Source organism: Sycon ciliatum, chromosome 1 (assembly GCF_964019385.1).
Source record: "Sycon ciliatum chromosome 1, ocSycCili1.1, whole genome shotgun sequence".
NCBI classification, from domain to species: domain Eukaryota; kingdom Metazoa; phylum Porifera; class Calcarea; order Leucosolenida; family Sycettidae; genus Sycon; species Sycon ciliatum.
Window position 1 is genome coordinate 41,149,609 of NC_088643.1, and position 19,201 is coordinate 41,168,809.

The window sequence follows — 19,201 nt, forward strand, 5'->3', positions numbered from 1 at the left end:
GTAATGATGACATTGCACAACTTCAAGTACACTGTACACTGCACTGAACACTGTGACTGTGAAGTCTGCGTACATACGTATAGTACCTGCACACTCTACTTTTGAAAGTACCATTCAACAGACTCAAGACTCAAGTGATTCATGCTGCAGCGCTGAGTCTTGCTGACAAATCCGGCTAGCTCCACTCGGCACTCCCCTAAAAAGGCCTAATCACGCGTCACCACTTGTACTGTATACTGTACTCACGTACTCACCACGCACCACACGAAATAATTCGTTCCACTACTGCTGATCCAGTCTTGTTGATGTCTAGACTTCTCACTCGTTTTCTCAGCACGACAGCAGGCATCAGTTAGTGAAACAAAGTCAAGCTGCTTCCGTAGAACTGGATAACTGTGCTAGTGTCATTGCGAGCTTTTTGAGGGTTTGAACTTTGAAGGCTACTAGTAGCTGGGCTTCCAGCATGGATGCTCTGGACGAATACCATTAGACGTTTAAAAAATTCTTTGGAAACAAGTGAATTTCCAGTAGCCTGGTTTGTGTCACTGACAGCAAAATGGAAAAGAGGAAGCATAGTACATTGCCGCCTGGTATGGCTTCACTATCGCCGCTCCTTGCAATTGCTTGTCTGAGTTTGCTGGCTGAATGCAGTGCATCAACGGTACCCTGTGTAAATGGCCAACTAGTTTCTGGCTCCTGTTTGTGTGATGTTGGCTGGACTGGATCATCCTGCAACTACTGCTCTGGTCGTGTTAGGTAGGTGCTGTATTAACATTTTAATACGGTCACAAAATATTACTTCCACGATCGATCAGCAGTACCGAGTGTGTAGTTCGTTAATACACAGCCAAACGTTATGTACATTTCCTGTCTTCATTGAGCATGCAAAAAAAACAAGAAAAAAACGCACAGCTCCTGGTACACTGTACAATCCGATGTGCTTATGTTGACAGGCAAGTAATTAGTTCACTTTCTTTTTGAACGCACAAATCAGGTTTGTACAAGTGAATGTATACAGCCTCTAACACGGATAATTCATTCGCACCATGATCCAAGCTTGCAGCCTACTTGTACAAACAAGTTTACTTCTCAGTTTTTTTTATCTAATTTTGTAAATTTCGTAACTGACATAATAAATAAAGCAGTCAACTCTTTCAAGGATTTTTGTCCCTACGGTACGAATATCATCAAGAGTACATAACCCCCCAGAGTGTGCAACGCCTGATCCAGCTCTGCATAGGGTCTTGGTCGAGCGTCATCGGATCTTTGCGTCATATTACCGCACACGTCTGAGGGGAACCCGGGGAGTTGAATCTCGGATCAAAAATAACGGTGCCCTGCCTCGAGACCGGCCTTGCGCTGGTGTGGAGTGTACGCATGACATCAGAAGATCCGACTACGCTCGACCAAGACCCTATGCAGAGCTCTAGAGCTGGATCAGGCGTTGCACACTCTGGGAGATTATGTACTCTTGATATCATGCCCCGTGTATCCAGAGATGATATGATATGTAGGATTCCCTTTCCTAAGACAAGATTCCCATTCTCAGGTTTCACCAGGCACTCAAATTGCTCATATCGATAGTAAAACTTGTCATAGAGGAGAAGAGAAAGAAAGGCAAGAAACACGTGAGCATGCGCGCGGCTTACAAGGCCAGCGATTCGTCACGTGGACAGGAGCAGGAAATACGAAATACTAATGTAAGAAATAACAATCGTCATGCAATGATTACAGTAATACTCAAGTAATCATTGGCCTATACTGCACAATTATTGGCCTATACTACACAATTCCCCTCCTCTCACCATTCACGACCTCGTGAATAATAGGCAAGCAGGGCAAAAACAATTAAATGTATAATATAGAAAAACAATTACGGGTATACAATGACCTAACTACAAAACATAGTCACCAAATCTCGCAGGAGCAGTGCGGATCCGGCCTGATCGACGCACTAATACTGGAGTAGCAACAGGAGGAGGTAGAGGTGATACGGCAACAGGCGGCGACAACGGAGGCGTACTCGGCACAGAGCCATCGGCATCATGTGGCACAACAAGAACAAAGTCATGAGCTGACAAACTCACTGGGTCGGGGAGATCATTGACAGAAGACGGTAAGGTAACTGGGCACGATGAAGTAACTGGCTTCAAGCGATCGAAGTGAACAGTACGTTCAACTCCATTCAGCAATAACGTGTATGATGTCGGACCATGAACACGCACAATAGTATGTGGACCAGGCCAGAAACGATGAAATTTACGGTGCTCGCCAGCACGGATAACTGGATCATGAAGATATACTTGCTGACCGACAACATAAGGCTCACCATGAACGCGATGGTTATAGAACTGTTCTTGAAACGCATGAGCAAGATCAGCATTATGACGGGCTTCAACGTGAATATTCCGCAGAGAAGTGTCGAGACTTCGGACATAGGTATGCATATCAGTGGAAGGTGGCAAAGGTAAATTGAGCACAATATCAGCTGGTAACCGGACATCCGCACCATACAGAAGGCGCGCTGGACTGAATCCAGTGGACTTGTGCACTGCAGCACGATATGACAACAAGACGAGAGGGAACGTTGCATCCCACTCCGTACTGGTTGGAGTAATGTGGGCACGCAGCAGACCTAGAAGAGTGCGGTTGACGCGCTCCACCAGACCATCGCCAGAAGGATGATACGGCGTGGTTCGCGTCTTCCGGATACCAAGGAGACAGCAGATATCCGCAAATAGCCGAGATTCGAATTGGGCCCCTTGATCTGAATGAAGCTGTTCAGGTGCACCGAACCGACTGATCCAGCCATTAACGACAGCTGCAGCGACCGAAGCAGCAGTGATATCGCGCAAAGGGAATGCCTCGACCCATCGCGTAAAGTAATCCGCCATGACCAGGAGATATAGATATGCTTTGCGGCGTTTTCTTAACGCTTTCAACCCATTTTGAGTGTTCTTCATTAAAACCCATATTGCACCGTGAAAACAATTTCAATCAATATGCCAGCTGCCGTGATGTGTGGGAGTTGCTATTGCAAACGGCATGGCAGGTGTTTGACAACTCAGGGCACTAGTGCACGCATGGCAGCTCCGGGAAGGTGGAGCTGTATGGTAAGAAAAAAAGTAAGTTAAATATTATGTCCGTTCCCAAAGGGAACTCACAACGGCCGCTAGCACCCGGTAAACCAAGTTTAGAAGTTTCCAAATATTTCCTCCGTTTACGCGGCAGACAATACGGATTTGTCGGAATGATACTCGACCAAAACATGAAGTGAATTTTCACTTTTGGTACTGTTTGGAAGCATTTATGTATGATTTACAGCCCAAGTACAAGCGAGTACAAGGGCAATACCAGCTGATACATGACCGAACGGCGTCAGCCGTAAGGTCATGTATCAAGCCGGTATTGCCCGTGTACGAGCGCGTATGAGGTGCTGTACATCATTTATTGCATGCTTGCCCCCGGTGTTCCATATAATGTACAAACGTATGCAAGCAGACCGAATCGTTTTCAAATGCAGGCTACACTGAACACAACTCCAGTGCAGTCTCGAATGCGGTTTTGAATTTTTTATTTCTTCACAATTTGAACAGTGATTTTGTTGGTGATCGAGCAGTTAGAGTAGTTGCAGGACTGAAACACGCCTGTTCCCCGCTGCTTCGTCTCCAACGTTTGGAGCTCCTGGGGCGTGCAGCTCGCGATCAGGGCATCGATGTCTGCGTCCCTATTAGACGATGCCGGAACAAGAGAATCAGATGCTGCCGGAACAAGAGAGCTGGATGATGACTGTGGCTGCAGAAGTAGGTCTGGAAACAACGGAAGCTCAGGCGGTGCTGCTGGCTGAAAGAGAGCGTCCAGATCAATGCCTGTCAGTTCCGGATGAACCGGCTCGGCAGGTGTAGTATCGGGGACATGTAGTAATGATGCCGTCTTGAGCTTGTCTGCTTCTGTTGGTCGATTGTAGTTCACAAGGCTCTGTTGGCACTTGTGCCCTGACACTGCCATGATTGTCGAAGCTGGTAAATTCTGCCTGCAGAGCTCAGTTATCGTAGATGCACGCACTGAGTGGTTGGTGTATCGCTGCGATAAGTTGCATTTCACAGACAGGATTGACATCAAGCTGCCCAGGGTATTCTTACCCAAAGGCTTCCCATTGTACCATACAGTAGACTCACGAGTAGCATGTTTCTTCACTTGCTGGAACAAACGTGTCTTTCCAGAGGTAGGCTTAGGCAGTTTTGACCACAGGAGCTTGGAACCTTTCACATACATGGGGTTGACGAGGCGACTATCAGAAACGCTGTCAGCTGCAGAAATCGAGCCTTGCTGCGTTTTCGACTTGTACGATGTTGTTATCTTCACGTACTCCCCATACTCAGCATTACTGCACTCCTCAAAGTCTTCCACGTATAGATCACACTGAGACTCGCGGCCATGCTAGCAAACATGCTTGGTGATGCCGAACCAGACCATTTCTGCGAGGGCGATAGGATCAGACTCATAGTTGGAGACACAGTAAGAGTTAAGCTTAGCTTGATCTTCGTTGCAAAGACTGAAAGAGCGTCCTTATGCTGAACTTCCTTCAGCTGGCCATCTTGCTTCATTTTTTTTTTATCAAAGCATTGAGCGCTTGGTTTGCTTGCACCAATTCTCGGTCCGTGATTATGTTGATGGGTTGTCGTAGTTCGGTGAGGCGTCGTTGAATGGCAGTACGAAATGAAATGAGGCTTGCCTTGCTGTACATCTTTTTTTTCATTTTTGGTCCGGATTTCGACGTATGCATGTTTCAAAATGCCAGCAAGGTCGATCGGAGAAACAGTGGCCAGATCACACGTTACTTTCTTCTTGCAGCCGAAATCGGTCAGAACGGTAAGCCATTTTTTGGTGGCAGTTGTCGTGTTTTGGTTTTTCGTTTCGTCGATAAGCTTTTCAATATCTTCGTCAGATACTTCTTGAAATCTGCTCGTCGTTGAACTACTTGAAGCCGTAGCTGCTTCACCGGCTCCACGTGGTGGTCCTCTTTCATCTCCATTTACAGCATCATCACATAGTGGACCCGGATCGGGAGGCAGTGAAGATACAGTTTCATTCTCCATATTTGCTTGTCCACTATACCAAAAAAAGGAACACTTTCTCTCGCAAGGTGAACTGCAACTGACAGTACGCATGCGTACTGAGAGCAGATTCAGTGGGCAATACACGAAAATTCCTGCCCGCTGAGCAAGAGCGCTCATTAGAGCGCTCATTTGCTACAGTACAGGCAACCCTCACGTGACATGCAATAAATACATTGACCTTTGATAAATACCCACACTCATTAGTGACCACACCATCAACAGTATCAAATTCAAATAAATTTGCTTTGACTCAATAAATACCACTGCACTTTTCCATGTAGCACTGCACTTTTCCCTAAAAAGCCAATAAATACTGTTTATAAAATACCACTGAGGCCAATAAATACTGTTTTTAAAATACTCCTTTTTAGGGAAAGTGAAGGTCAACATATGTATAATAAATGTAGTAGCCTCAGGATTTATTGCAATTACATACCAGTTATAAAAACCTCGGAGGACCTCGGTTTTTATACTGGTATGTAATTGCAATAAATCCTTCGCCTCTACATTTACTATATACGTAAAGCGAGATATGGATGACTTGATGGCTGATCAATCCCTCGGTCTTTGATCGGTCATAGTTATCACTGGTTGGTTGGCTCGTGGGTTGTTACTTGCGTTGTTACTTGCATCGTGCCTGCATGCCTTTTCATGTCATCCACTTTGCGGATGTTCACTGGTCCCAAGTACATACTTGCCAACCCCTGGCAGCCAGTTTCCTTGACACTGATGAGGTTTTCCATGATTTTGCCCATTTTTCCTTGATCTGCTATTTTACATCATAAAAATTGTGCAAAATATTGTACATGCATGTGACATCATAGTGATGTCAACACGACCCCAAAACATTCGCAAATAGTACAGCATGTATAACAAAAACGTACTTGTTCAAGCGCTAGCTCAAGATTCTCGCTAGAGCTTCGTTGTGGGCACAGCACTGCTCGCGAGCGTCCAAAACACTGAAAATCAACGAAAAAAGGTGCTGACAGACATTTTTCGGAAATCCGGTAGATGAACTTTTCCGGTATACCGGGACGAAAGTGAGTTTTCCTGGATTTTCCCGGAAATTCCGGCAGGGTTGGCAAGTATGCAAGTATCACCAATGATACAAACCTACCTCCAAACTACAAACAACAGGGTGAGCTGGTTATTGTCACCTATTATATTGAGGATGCAGAGCAAGCGCTGAGTACTGTTGCGTTTTCACAATGTTGTCACCTCCAGCCAGCTGGTTGCATGCTCATGGTGCTAGGGACTAGTGATAACCACCACGTGGGTGTTCTATAATTGAGGTCTAGTATGCGTGCTAAGCTCCTGCTACATTCCTGCTACATTGGCTTGGGTTGACACGCCTGGCTCTTCATGATGATGCGATTTTGTAAGCGATATTGAGCAACTTCACCTTGCAACCACATCCTGGCACATCCTGTGGCATGGCCCAGGGGTGGGTTTTTGCGCAGTTCACGCAGTACACGTAGCACTACGCCCCGCAGTAGTGCATTGGTACACTGCTACAAGTTCAATGTTTGGCCAGTGTTTTCCAACCTCATTCTGTTGATGTCAAATTAACTTAAACTGCATTGTAAGCTGGTGTATCTCTGAGTAAACGCTCTGTTGGTGTTTGTCTTGCTGTTCAGGCTGAATGCAAGCTCTGGGGAGATTACAGACGGCCCAGGGACCTACAGAGCGTTACAAGGTTGTAGCTGGTTCATTGATTCCGGCAGGTACGTGCCTCACATGTTGTGAACTGTGCGTAGCAGGCTTATATGACAAAATCAGAGTCCAGTTTTGTTTTCTGGTCACTTTTTTCCGTTATACATGTGATCCAATCTTGTTTGTTATTCAGCTCACATGTAGCTGGGTAGCATGGTAATTGCCAACTCTCTCTCTCTCTCTCTCTCTCTCTCTCTCCCTCTCCCTCTCCCTCTCCCTCTCTCTCTCTCTCTCTCTCTCTCTCTCTCTCTCTCTCTCTCTCTCTCTCTCTCTCTCTCTCTCTCTCTCTCTCTCTCTCTCTCTCTCCTCTCTCTCTCTCTCTCTCTCTCACTCACTCTCGCTCTCCTCTCCTCTCCTCACAGTTCCAGTGCAACGATATCGCTCAGTGTGGAACACTTTGCTACGGAATGTATATGGGACGCGCTTTACGTTTTCGACGGCGATTCAGTCAGCTCGCCGATGCTAGCTTCATTTAGGTATGTGCATCGGAATGTGTATATTGAAAGATCCTCAGTATCCTATTCTGTTGTCTGTGCAATGTCTCATGTAGAAGTATATCAGTATCACATGCCAATTCTCCTCACTGTTGTGAGTCTTCATGAGCTTCTTCAAGGCTTGTTCTTTTCTGTGGAGATCGTGCTGGTCTATTGTACTGCATTGAAAACGGAAGTCATAGTTTTTCCGTAATCACAGAAAGGGGATGCCTGCACTTGAGGACATCTTTCACAGGTACATGGTACAGCCCAATGCATTCTGGTGTTTAGTGGCATGCCTGTGTTTGTTGTGTTGTGTTGTGATCATCAGTGGCTACATGACTCCGCTACTGTCAGATCTCACCACGTTGACATCGTTTATCCCAGTGGAGAACAGCAGCTACCATCAGTCCATGGGTGCGCCGGAGCACATTGATGGCAACACCACGAATGCAGTTCGCCGACCACCAGCCGTTGTGAGGGCTAGCTCAGGGAAAATGTTCATCTACTTCTACGGGGATGCAGCGAGTGAGGCCAGTGGCTTCAAGCTCAAATACAGGTTAGGAGGACACTGCTGCTAGCTAGTGCATACAGACTATAATACTATGCTTGAAATAGATACAGTAGTATTCTTGCACACAGCCAGGTGTAAACCTTGACCAATTGTTCACGTGCTTGATGATTCTTACTGCAGTTGATCTCATGATGGATTTTGCACTTGTATATGACTATTGGCCTCTGTGAAAAGGGTCGTCAGAGGACACATCTTTGCAATCACTTCCCCTCCCCTACCTTTGCTCTTACTGCTGTTCCTTCTAGTCCATTTTGTACTTGATGCCGTCCCTGTGGAACACTATGGCTGCTGTTCCTTCTAGTCCATTTTATACTTGATGCTGTCCCTGTGGAACACTATTGCTGCTGTTCCTTCTAGTCCATTTTGTACTTGATGCTGTCCCTGTGGAACACTATTGCTGCTGTTCCTTCTAGTTCGTTTTGTACTTGATGCCGTCCCTGTGAAACACTATTGCTGCTGTTTTTCCGTGCGGCTGCTCTTGTTTCTACTGCTGGTTGAGGTGACGTTGTACTTCGTATTTGTTTGTTGGTGCCTCACTGTCTCTGTTGGTGTGGGTCTTGTTCTGCCTCTAGCTTATTATCATGTCCTGGAGGTTCGACGTGTAGCGGCAATGGCCAGTGTAACGCTGCAACGCTCGAGTGCCAGTGCGGGATTGGCTGGACCGGTCTGGACTGCTCCGTGCCGTCATGTCAAGAAGCACCGTGCACTGAGAATGGTGGCGTGTGCAGCAGCAGCACGGGACGCTGCGTCTGCCCTGCCAGTCGCGGCGGCGTCAACTGTGAGCGCTTCAAGTTTGATGCACAATGGCATCAGGTCGACGCCGTCCCTGCTTCTTCATCTAGCTTGAACTGGCAATACCAGGGACGTGCCTCGCACACCATGGTTGCACATGGTGACCTCTTCTACGTGTTTGGCGGTTTTGCCGCAAATGCGCCACTCTATCGTAGTTTCGAGTCGTTGCTGGTGTTCAATACTACTTCTTCGGAGTGGTCAGTACCTTTATTGCATCCAACCAGTCCAGTGCCAAGTAATCGCTATGAGCACACCGCCATTGTCTGGTCTGTAAGTACCAGAAGAGTTCCATACTCTGACCTGCTGTGTGGCCAGATGCATATCTGTCACTGTGTAAATAGTAAATAGTACTAAGTAGATATCTGGCCAGCTCCCCTTTCTATTTCGTTGGACATGCACATTGCTGTACATCGTCACCGCCGCCGAGAGAAAGGTGCCAAGTACATAATATACATGTACATGTACATATATTCAAAGATTAAGGCCATGCCTACGCAGCACAGCTCAATTACAATAGGCAGATGATCAACAAAACATGTTTGCCAAACTGAACTGCATTTAACACAAGGGTCAGGAGACCACGTACAGACACAGTACAACTTATACCACCCCCAAGTACCGTAGTAACGCACATATAGGCGCATGTGCCTGTATTCGGATATAACCGCACTCTCACTTATAAGCGCATGCTCTTATAGGCGAAGCACTACCAAAATTATCACTTTGACACCATCACGGATAAAAGTCTGCAAACAGCATACAGGCACCATGAAACTGACACTACAAGACCTAGTCACACACAAAGACTCTGGCAAACAAACTCTGATCGCGCATGCGCGTTTAGGTGATAATATTTCATTTTCGAAAATTGGATTCGTAGCGAAAATTCACTTATAAGCGCATGTGCTTATATGTTTGTTAGTGCGGTAACCTTAGTGGGAGCGCGTCTGTAGACTGTACAGTATGGCACTCTCTCAGGCACTGGCCCCGGATTAACCGTACATATAACTATTAGAGAGGTTCCGCACTACATAAAGTTGGGCAACTTTACGTTTAAATAGTGGGCGGGGAAACCCCATGAATTCGCAAGTTTGCACTCCACTTACGGAAAGTTGTCTGCGTAGTTGAAGTATGTAGATAGGGCTCTGATAACGTAAGTGCTCCGTAAAGTGGATTGGGGTACAAATTGATGATTCTCTCCCCAGGTCGTCCCAATCGTACACTGCCGAATTCCGAGTTGCCAAGGGCAGCTACGTGATGCGAAAATTCCGCATGGCGGAACCCAGATCCACATGCAGTGTACATACGACTTACCGTGGAGCGACTACATTTTTTTTACTACGACAATTCCGTTATGCGGAACCTCTCTATTATCATACAATTGTATTGGTAGCTCGCTCTAACTATTTGTTACACTGTCTGTGCTGCACAATGGTTACCACATGTGCCCTGTAGGGTATCATGTATGTGTATGGGGGTCGAATCAGCGGCTCTGACAAGCCATGCAGCGAGTTATGGAGCCTGAACTTGCAAGCCAAGCCCATCGTTTGGACCCAACTGGCACCTGTCGGCGACACGGCAGTGGCTGTAGCCATGCACACAGCTACGTTAGTCGAGGGAAAGATGTTGGTCATTTGGGGACGCGGTGAAGATGACTCGAATCAAGTTGCCGTGCAGGAGTACGTCATTGGTAAGATTCCTCTGATTTTTGCGTCTTGTAAATCATGCATGAATGAGAGGCACACGTTGACTTGTATCTTGTGAATGAAGCATGGATGAGGGGTACGCGCTGACTTGTATCTTGTGAATCAGGCATGGATGAGGGGTACGCGCTGACTTGTATCTTGTGAATCAGGCATGGATGAGGGGTACGCGCTGACTTGTATCTTGTGAATCAGGCATGGATGAGGGGTACGCGCTGACTTGTATCTTGTGAATCAGGCATGGATGAGGGGTACGCGCTGACTTGTATCTTGTGAATCAGGCATGGATGAGGGGTACGCGCTGACTTGTATCTTGTGAATCAGGCATGGATGAGAGGTAGAGGAGACGGTTTCAAATAGGAAACAGGTTGCAAACCGGAAACTTCGGCGGAAAGGTTTCAATATTCACTTTCTCCCTTGGTATTTGATTAGAAAACATATGTCACAGTGAGACTACGGTGTGTTTTACTCCGAGCCAAAATGTCATGGCGCTGCGATGACCAGAAGCGCCATTCCAAGCAGGTGCGTTTTTGACGTGTTGCTTCACACTGCGACTTGAGTTTTACTTGTACGTCTTTCGAAAAATCAACTTGTCGCAGGTAAACAGCGGCTCGCCTCTCGCCAATAAAGTACCGTATACCAATGAAAACTGATGGAAGCACACACTGGGCTTATTGTTGCTCTGTACGGGCCGCCGTGGAGCGATAGCAATTACCTAATTTCAGAACTCAGAGTGAATTTGACGTGCACTCCAAAACCTTTCCGGTTTGGAGCCACCTCTGATTTGAAACGAAAAATCGGGCAACTTGGAGGCAACGGGCCAACACAAAGGAGTGTCTCAGTTCGATCGACTCTGGCCTCAGGGTAAACTTCAACATGCCAGTTTCCTTCCACAAACATATTTCGTCTTTACTAATTTCGAGTGAACAATCCCCGCTGATGGTCGGTTTGGGTCTACACGATTTTGCTGTCAAACCGTTCCTATTTGAAACCGTCCCCTCTACACGCTGACTTGTATCTTGTAAATCATGCATGGATGAGAGGCACACGCTGACTTGTATCTTGTGAATGAGGCATGGATGAGGGGTACACGCTGACTTGTATCTTGTGAATCATGCGTGGGAAAAGGGTACGTGCTGAGTTGTGACGTGTGGCCTTGTATATTAGCCACGTTACTGTGGCATGCTATCCACCTGTTCCAGAGGCACCGTTCTCATTTACCCGTTCCTCTGCGATACTTCTCTCTGATCAGGTACGAACGTGTGGCGTCTGGTGATAGCTGCTTCATCTACTGCTATCTACCCTAAGCCCGTGTCTGGCCATAGTGCAGTCTACAGTACAAAAAGCCACTTGGTCATGGTCTATGGCGGCTTTTTGTTGGCCGCACGACTCCGGAGACTCTACACGTTTGATCCGTTCCACTATGAATGGTAGGGATTTTTTCTGAATTGCTTTATGCGTTGTATTGTTGTCTGAACAACCTGGTATGCAGATGTAGTGTGATGGTAAAGGTGAGAAAGCCTGGAAAAGGCGAGTTTTCCCACTGACTTGTCCATGGAATGTGAGCTATTGCAGAAAAAACGTTTTGCTGGTGGGCAGTGCTGGACAGCACCTGTGTATACATGTATCCGCGTGTACGGGCTTGTGGTGTTTTTTTTCTTCATGTAACAGGAAAACCTACGAGGCTGATAACTGGCCTCATAGTGCACTGCACAGCGCTGTGCTCGGTCCATCGTCAACAGGCGGTGATTTGATGTTGCTGATGGGCGGTTGTCAGTACCTAGACGATGGAAGAGTGCGTGGCTCGCTGTGTCACAGTAACTCCCTGTGGATTGTTGACCTGAGTAAGTATTGTAGTTGTGGGCGGTGATTGTGCTTGAAGTTGCTGACTGTGGACGCATGTGTGCGTGTTGTGTGTGCATGCATGCATGTGTGTTTGTGAGTGCATACATGCATGTGTTTGTGTGTGCACGCATGCATATGTGTGTGTGTGTGTGTGTGTGTGTACGTGTATGTGTACGTGTGTGTGCACGTGTGTGTGCACGCATGCATGTGCACATTAGAATACCACTACGTCTCCACTACATCTCCAGACATGACCCTCGGTACTATTCAATCCTGTTTTACCAATGATCATTCTCATCTCCAACACACTATTGCTCATGGGGTGTGTGTGTGTGTGTGTGTGTGTGTGTGTGTGTGTGTGTGTGTGTGTGTGTGTGTGTGTATGTGTGCGTGCGTGCGTGCGTGGGTGGTTGGGTGGGTGGTGGTGGTGGTGGTGGTGGTGTGTGCATGCATGCATGCGTGCGTGCGCGCGCGCGTGTGTGTGTGTGTGTGTGTGTGTGTGTGTGTGTGCGCGCACACACGTCTGTATGTGTGTGTGTGTGGGGGGGGGGGGGGGGGATGTGTGTCCTTTCGACTCCTTTGACCCTTCTCTTCAAAAACTGTTTTGTGACTTGAACTCTTGTTCTCTACTCTTGTCCCTTTGCGGTGTGGTCTTCTGTCTTCTATCAGCGTGCATGGTTTGGATTCCCACTGTTGCACCGGACATGGGTGCTGTCAGCTTGGCCCGATTTGGCCACACAGCCGTGTCAGCCAATGGGTGCGTGCTGTTTTCAGTTGTGTGTGTGTGTGTGTGTGTGTGTGTGTGTGTGTGTGTGTGTGTGTGTGTGTGTGTGTGTGCATGTGTATGTGTGTGTGTGTGTGTGTGTGTGTGTGTGTGTGTGTGTGTGTGCGCGCCAGCTAGTTCGGTTGGTGGGTACACTTATGCCTGATTGTGTTGGATCTGTTGCCAACGGGCTCGGCTACTTGAAGGTGTAATGTTGTACCTGCCACCTTTGTTGGTTCCAGGGTTCATATACTTTCTGTTTGAAGTATACATACCTGTTAACCATGGACTGCTTCTGGCTAGATTAACTCTTGTGTAATCAACGGTGCTAGTGAAGCTTATATCAGATCCACTCTGATTTAGCCACCCACACTAGTTGCAAGTATTACCTTCACTGGGGGCAGGGGTAACTGCAGTTGGATCCCGGGACGGATACCCTGATGCCGTCAATCCTTTTTCTGCACCTTGTCCTCACCCACTTGCTGAGGTGTGGTGAGCCCATAAGTGGGATCATTTTCAAGTCCACCCAGAGTTTTGGGGATTTCAGGGGGTGTCGGTCGTTGGGCGGTTCAATAGCCAATTGAGTCATTTTTCCAAGATTCCTCTTGAGTCTCTCTCCCCTCTCCCGGGGAGACCCACGTGACCAGTTTTGGCAGTGAGCAACAAGTACAACAAGTGTGTGTGTGTGTTTGTGTGTGTGTGTGTGTGTGTGTGTGTGTGTGTGTGTGTGTGTGTGTGTGTGTGTGTGTGTGTGTGTGTGTGTGTGTGTGTGTGTGTGTGTGTGTGTGTGTGTGTGTGTGTGGTGTGTAGAGGGGGTTAGCTCTTACCTCTGTAGTCATGAATAGTCCTTTGGTAATGAGTTACGAGGACAGTGTGCATCAACTTGTGATACATGCCAGTGTGCATGCCAGTGCCGGCTGGCACCAATGCCACTGTTTGCTTGTTCCAACCTCTGCCGTCTCATCCACTTGAGCATGTTTAGTCTTAAATGACCCCGCATCCTCTTTTGATTTCTGTACTTCTTAACGCGAGTGTTTACTACATGTAGTAGAACCGTCCTTCCCACTATCAACCTTGATTCCGCCTGCATGCCTCTGACATACCGGTACATATGGAAGAGAGAGAGAGAGAGAGAATCCAATTGGAAAAAAATGCTGTAACTTACTAAGCTCTGTGGCTTTGACGTATCTATTCACTATATGCACTACACATACAGCTGTAATTGATTCCATGTACTGTAGTGTGTGGTATCAGTAACACAACCTCACACTATCCAGCAGGTACGCTGAACTTGTCCAATCCATGCCGAGTAGAAACGAGTGAATGTCGGAACGGATCTGTAAATTCTGGGAAGAGCTGCTACTGCCAAGCTTTCCCGAGTGGGATGCAGGAAGGGGATAAGGAGACAACTGCGAATGTCAGTTCATGCATCTTGGTCCCTTAATTGGTGTGTGTTTGCCTGCTTTGTGCCTATTTGTGTGTACCTGTGGCGTTTGCAGAGCAATGTGGATATTTGGCGGGTACGACGGAACATATCGCAACGACCTCGTACGCTACGTGTTTGGTACGTGCATATGCTGCATGTGATCTGTCTGGTCTTAGTAATAGCGTAGTTGCAAGTTGATCATCACGTCTGGCTGGCTGCGCTGTATGATGTGTATCATGATCCTAGTCTTGTTGTCCTGGTCCTGGTCTTGTTGTCCTGGTCCTGGTCTTGTTGTCCTGGTCCTGGTCTTGTTGTCCTGGTCCTGGTCTTGTGATCCCTGTCCATCACCCTGCAGCCATGTACATTGTAGATGGATGGCTTTCTGTATTGAACGAATAGCAGTGACACCAAGCAGTTGCAACTGCCTCGGCTTTCAGTGCGCTGAAAGTTTGTTGATTTACAGTCCACTTGATGTGAGAATGAAGTTGAAGACACCACTGCAGCTGTACTTATGGTTGATAAATATTATGGTGGTAAAGACACATCTGGCAATATGGCGGTAAATACATGCCTGCCCACACACGCTCTCTAGGCTGCAAAGTTCTGGCACAGAGCTCTCCTTCTCACCACCACCACCATGTGCGACTTGATGTACCAGCCTGCTATGTCGGATGCCGCCAACCATGCATCGACTAGGCGCCAGGCGTGAACTGATGGTGGTGGTGGTGAGAAGGAGAGCTCTGTGCCAGAACTTTGCAGCCTAGAGAGCGTGTATGGGCAGGCGTGTATTTACCGCCATATTGCCAGGTGTGTCTTTACCACCATATTTATCAACCACTTGATGTGAGGTTGGAGAATTGTTCGTTAATGTGACTTACTCGTGTGAGTACACTGGCAAGACGTAGTTTGCTCGCCATTAGAAGCTAGTTTGGAACTGAGTGGAGCATTGAAGTTTCGTCGTATTTCAAGTTAAGCTTGTGTTCTTGTTCTGATTTTTTCTGTGCATTTTTTAGCTCGGTGCGATCAGATCACGAACAAGACTCTCTGTCTCAACTATACATCACTTGGATGTATGTGGCTGGTGGATAGTGGCACTTGTGTCCCGGCTGCACTGCAACACACGTCTCCAGTAGTAGACTTGGCTGTATGTAAAGGTAAGGAGGAAGTAGCTTCTCTGTATGCCAGCATGCAGCAGAATATCAACTCTCTCTCTTTCTCTCTCTTTCTCTCTCTTTTTCTCTCTCTCTCTCTCTCTCTCTCTCTCTCTCTCTCTCTCTCTCTCTCTCTCTCTCTCTCTCTCTCTCTCTCTCTCTCTCTCTCTCTCTCTCTCTCTCTCTCTCTCTCTCTCTCTCTCTCTCTCTCGTGATTAGCTGCATTGTACACATTCACTCTTTTTGTGCAATTTCTATAGCGCATTCAAGAAGTGCACCTAAGGCTGCAACCACACTAGGTACAAAATCACGTACAAACGGCATTACAGTAGAAATCGTCATGGCGACACGCGCGAAATGCAAAATGCGCTTTGTAGGTTTTCAGCAACCGGCGCACCCCTGTAGAAAGCCACATTTGTCGTTTTCGCACTCCATCTCCTCTGTACAACTTTTTTTGTACCTGGTCGTCGTACGTATAGCATTAGCATCAGCATTGTTTTTGAATTTCCCGGTCTTTTCCAGCGCATGGCATACGATATGGTACGGCGTCACGTGCTGGTCGCGTGAAAATGTCATCTATGCAGTACGAAAAGTGTAGTGTGGTTGCGCACCGACTTGTACTGAGATATGCACGAAATTTTGTACTGTGATTTTTACGTAGTGTGGTTGCGGCCTAAGAGTCTGTTGGATTTTCAGAACGCCAATGCCTCACTGGTACCAGTGACTGCCAGTATTTACCTCTCATCAATAGCTTAGCAATATTGCGTTCTCTTGGATTGCTTTCTCTCACTGTTCTCTTTACTTTCTTCCCCTCTGTGCTGCTGCTGCTGCTGCTGGGTGGTGGTGATTCTCTTCTTCTGCCGGTGGTGCTGCTGGGTGGTGGTGATTCCGCCGGTGGTGCTGGTGGTGCTTGTTGGGGTGGTTGCTGTTGCTACTGTGCTTCCATCACAGATACCTGTCCCAGACTGTCTACATGTGCCAACTGCAAGAAGTTTTCTGGCTGTTCCTTTTGGAATGGAGTGTGCCTTCCCACCAACCTAACGGATGGTGGCGGGGGGACCAAATGCCCGCTACCAGCTGAAGATCCTCTCAAGAGTACATTCTGTACCGTTTGTCAGCAGCTTAGTAGAACCTTTACTAAAAATAATGCATGCGGCGGAGGTATGTCCTATTTTTGGAAATCTCTTTGTTGCTAAAAAAAAACAAAACTGTAGTGTGGCTTGTGCACTTGTACTTGTACTTGTGCGTGTGGGTGTATGAACAGCTTTTGGAAACTACGGCACGCACACACTCCATGTCACAGTGCACTGTGTACAGAAAAACAGAACGAGAACATGACTCAATGACCGATTCCAATGCCGGCACCGTCATGTACGGAGAGTCCCATTAGACGGCGACGGGAGCCTCGCAGACGCATGTCCATGGCGCTGAAACACACTGTTCATGCATGTTCACTGTGTGTACATTGTGTGACTGTGCATGGGTGTTCACTGTGTGTACATTGTGTGACTGTGCATGCGTGTTCACTGTGTGTACATTGTGTGACTGTGCATGCGTGTTCACTGTGTGTACACTGTGTGACTGTGCATGTGCACTGTGTGTACATTGTGTGACTGTGCATGTGCACTGTGTGTACATTGTGTGACTGTGCATGTGTTTTCATTGTTCATGCATGTGTATTGTGTTCTCTACTTCTGGCCATTGCTGCTCTTCCGGGATCTAGCCGATAGCTAGTTTCTAATCTTTATTCTCACAGTTGACAGATGGAATGTTTCACATGTCCTATCTCTGCCATTTGTTGTTTGTGCAGTGTCCCAGAATCTCACCCATTTACTCTGTAAATCGCAGGCATGTCACAATTATAGTTCGTGTGACAAGTGCGTTGAAAATAGAGAAAATGGCTGCGTTTGGTGCCCTAGCCTCCGCTCATGTATCTCCACGACTGAGTATGAAGGCCGGTACCCGTATAGCCAGTGTTTACGATGGCTGACTGAAAGCTCTGCACCGGGAGGCGTTTGTGCAAGTGAGAATACTCGTGATGGACTTGGTGCTTTACGTTGCGTGTGTGCATGTGTGTGTGTGCACGCACGCACGTGTGTGTGTGTGTGCGTGCGCATGTGTGTGTGGTGTGTGTGTGGTGTGTGTGTGTGTGTGTGCACGCACGTGTGTGTGTGTGTGTGTGTGTGTGTGTGTGTGTTTGTGTGCGCGCATGTGTGTGGTGTGTGTGTGTGTGTGTGTGCATGTGTGTGTGTGTGCGTGTGCGTGCGTGCGTGTTTGTGTGTGTGCGTGCGCGCGCATGTGTGTGTGTGTGTGTCCCATACGGTGCAGTGGTATGCATAAGGTTACGAGAGCAGAACTTCCGACAAGACACTCACACGCATCAAGGGGCACATATTCATACTGTTTTAAAATTGTATATTTACATTCCTGACCGGTTTCTGCAGTTAGAATGCTTCATCAGAGGCTGAAAGGAAAGTGATACAGCACTAGCTTATCATACACAGTAGACAGTAGACATTACAGGCTGAGTACAGAAAAAGCTGCAATGAGTTTAATGCGTGAAAATGTTACAGTTCACAAGTTCGTGAACCGTATGCTAGGGATACAAATAATTTTGGTTGGTTCCAGAAATTTCTGGACCCAACCAAAATGCAGAGCGAAATTCTCTGCCGTATGAAGCATTCTAACGGCAGAAACCGGTCAGGAATGTAAGGCCAAAACAAATTATGACCTTGTTTCCGGTCGGCCGACCGGGCCACTTTTTCCCAAATTCTGAAACTTTTTTTGGTCCCAAATGTATACAAACGGTGGCAATGCCATGTGTGCAAGTGCACTCAACGAGTCATAACTCAGTCAAATCTCAACCGAATTCCACAATCGAAACACCTACGAGGTAGCAGAGATTCTCAGCTGTCAGCTCGAAAACCTCCAGGGTCGATACGAGCTAGAATAACGGAGCTGGAAGGACTCTAACTGTTTGCTTGATTTCTCAGGATGTACGAAAACAGGAATACACCACATGCTGTACAAGAACAGTGAGTCAGTCAACTTTGACATTGATCCTTGCCATGATATTAGGTACAATGTACATGTGTAGGTGCTCTTGTCCATCAATACCACAACGATTGAGGAACCAAAAAAAAGTATCCAAAAAAAGTTTCAATCCGGCCGACCGAGTCTCCTTTTTTAGGGGTTGCCGACCGGAAACAAGCCTATTTTTTGTTTTGGCCTAAATATACTATTTTAAACAGTATGAATATGTGCCCCTTGATGTGTGTGAGTGTCTTGTCGGAAGTTCTGCTCTCGTAACCTTGCATACTGGAGTATGTGGTGTGATGTGTGTGCGGGGGAAAAAAATTAAAAAGACCGAGAAGTAAGGATTCCCTGGCCAAGAAAGGCCACTTCTAGTAGCTGTGTGGTGTAGACCAGGCTAAATAGTGTGTGTGTGTGGGGGGGGGGGGGGGTGCAAGAGTTGTAGAATTAGCAAGTCCGTTCCTGCCGTTGTGCGGAATGAGGTAGCCAAGATGCTGCTTGAGAGTGTGCTTGTTCTTGATCTTGTTTTTGTCAATAGGATAGATTACATTGCCTGACACCAATGTCTTTTTCCTGGTGTGGCGTTTGTATTGGTGCTTAACTTCCAG

General features: G+C 47.1%; 1 protein-coding gene across 1 annotated transcript in view; it reads left to right on the forward strand.

Annotated features, from left to right (window-relative positions):
• Positions 1-282: 282 nt before the first annotated feature.
• Positions 283-19,201, forward strand: part of LOC135826220 (attractin-like protein 1) — a 35,945-nt gene continuing 17,026 nt past the window's right edge. Inside the window, exons 1-13 of the mRNA XM_065338852.1 lie at positions 283-756; positions 6,758-6,844; positions 7,196-7,309; positions 7,638-7,865; positions 8,453-8,942; positions 10,128-10,362; positions 11,628-11,805; positions 12,047-12,219; positions 12,890-12,977; positions 14,483-14,547; positions 15,423-15,563; positions 16,512-16,721; positions 17,371-17,583. Of these exons, the coding sequence (XP_065194924.1) occupies positions 557-756; positions 6,758-6,844; positions 7,196-7,309; positions 7,638-7,865; positions 8,453-8,942; positions 10,128-10,362; positions 11,628-11,805; positions 12,047-12,219; positions 12,890-12,977; positions 14,483-14,547; positions 15,423-15,563; positions 16,512-16,721; positions 17,371-17,583 (2,422 nt within the window). The 5' untranslated portion in view covers positions 283-556. The remainder of the gene's footprint in view (positions 757-6,757; positions 6,845-7,195; positions 7,310-7,637; positions 7,866-8,452; positions 8,943-10,127; positions 10,363-11,627; positions 11,806-12,046; positions 12,220-12,889; positions 12,978-14,482; positions 14,548-15,422; positions 15,564-16,511; positions 16,722-17,370; positions 17,584-19,201) is intronic.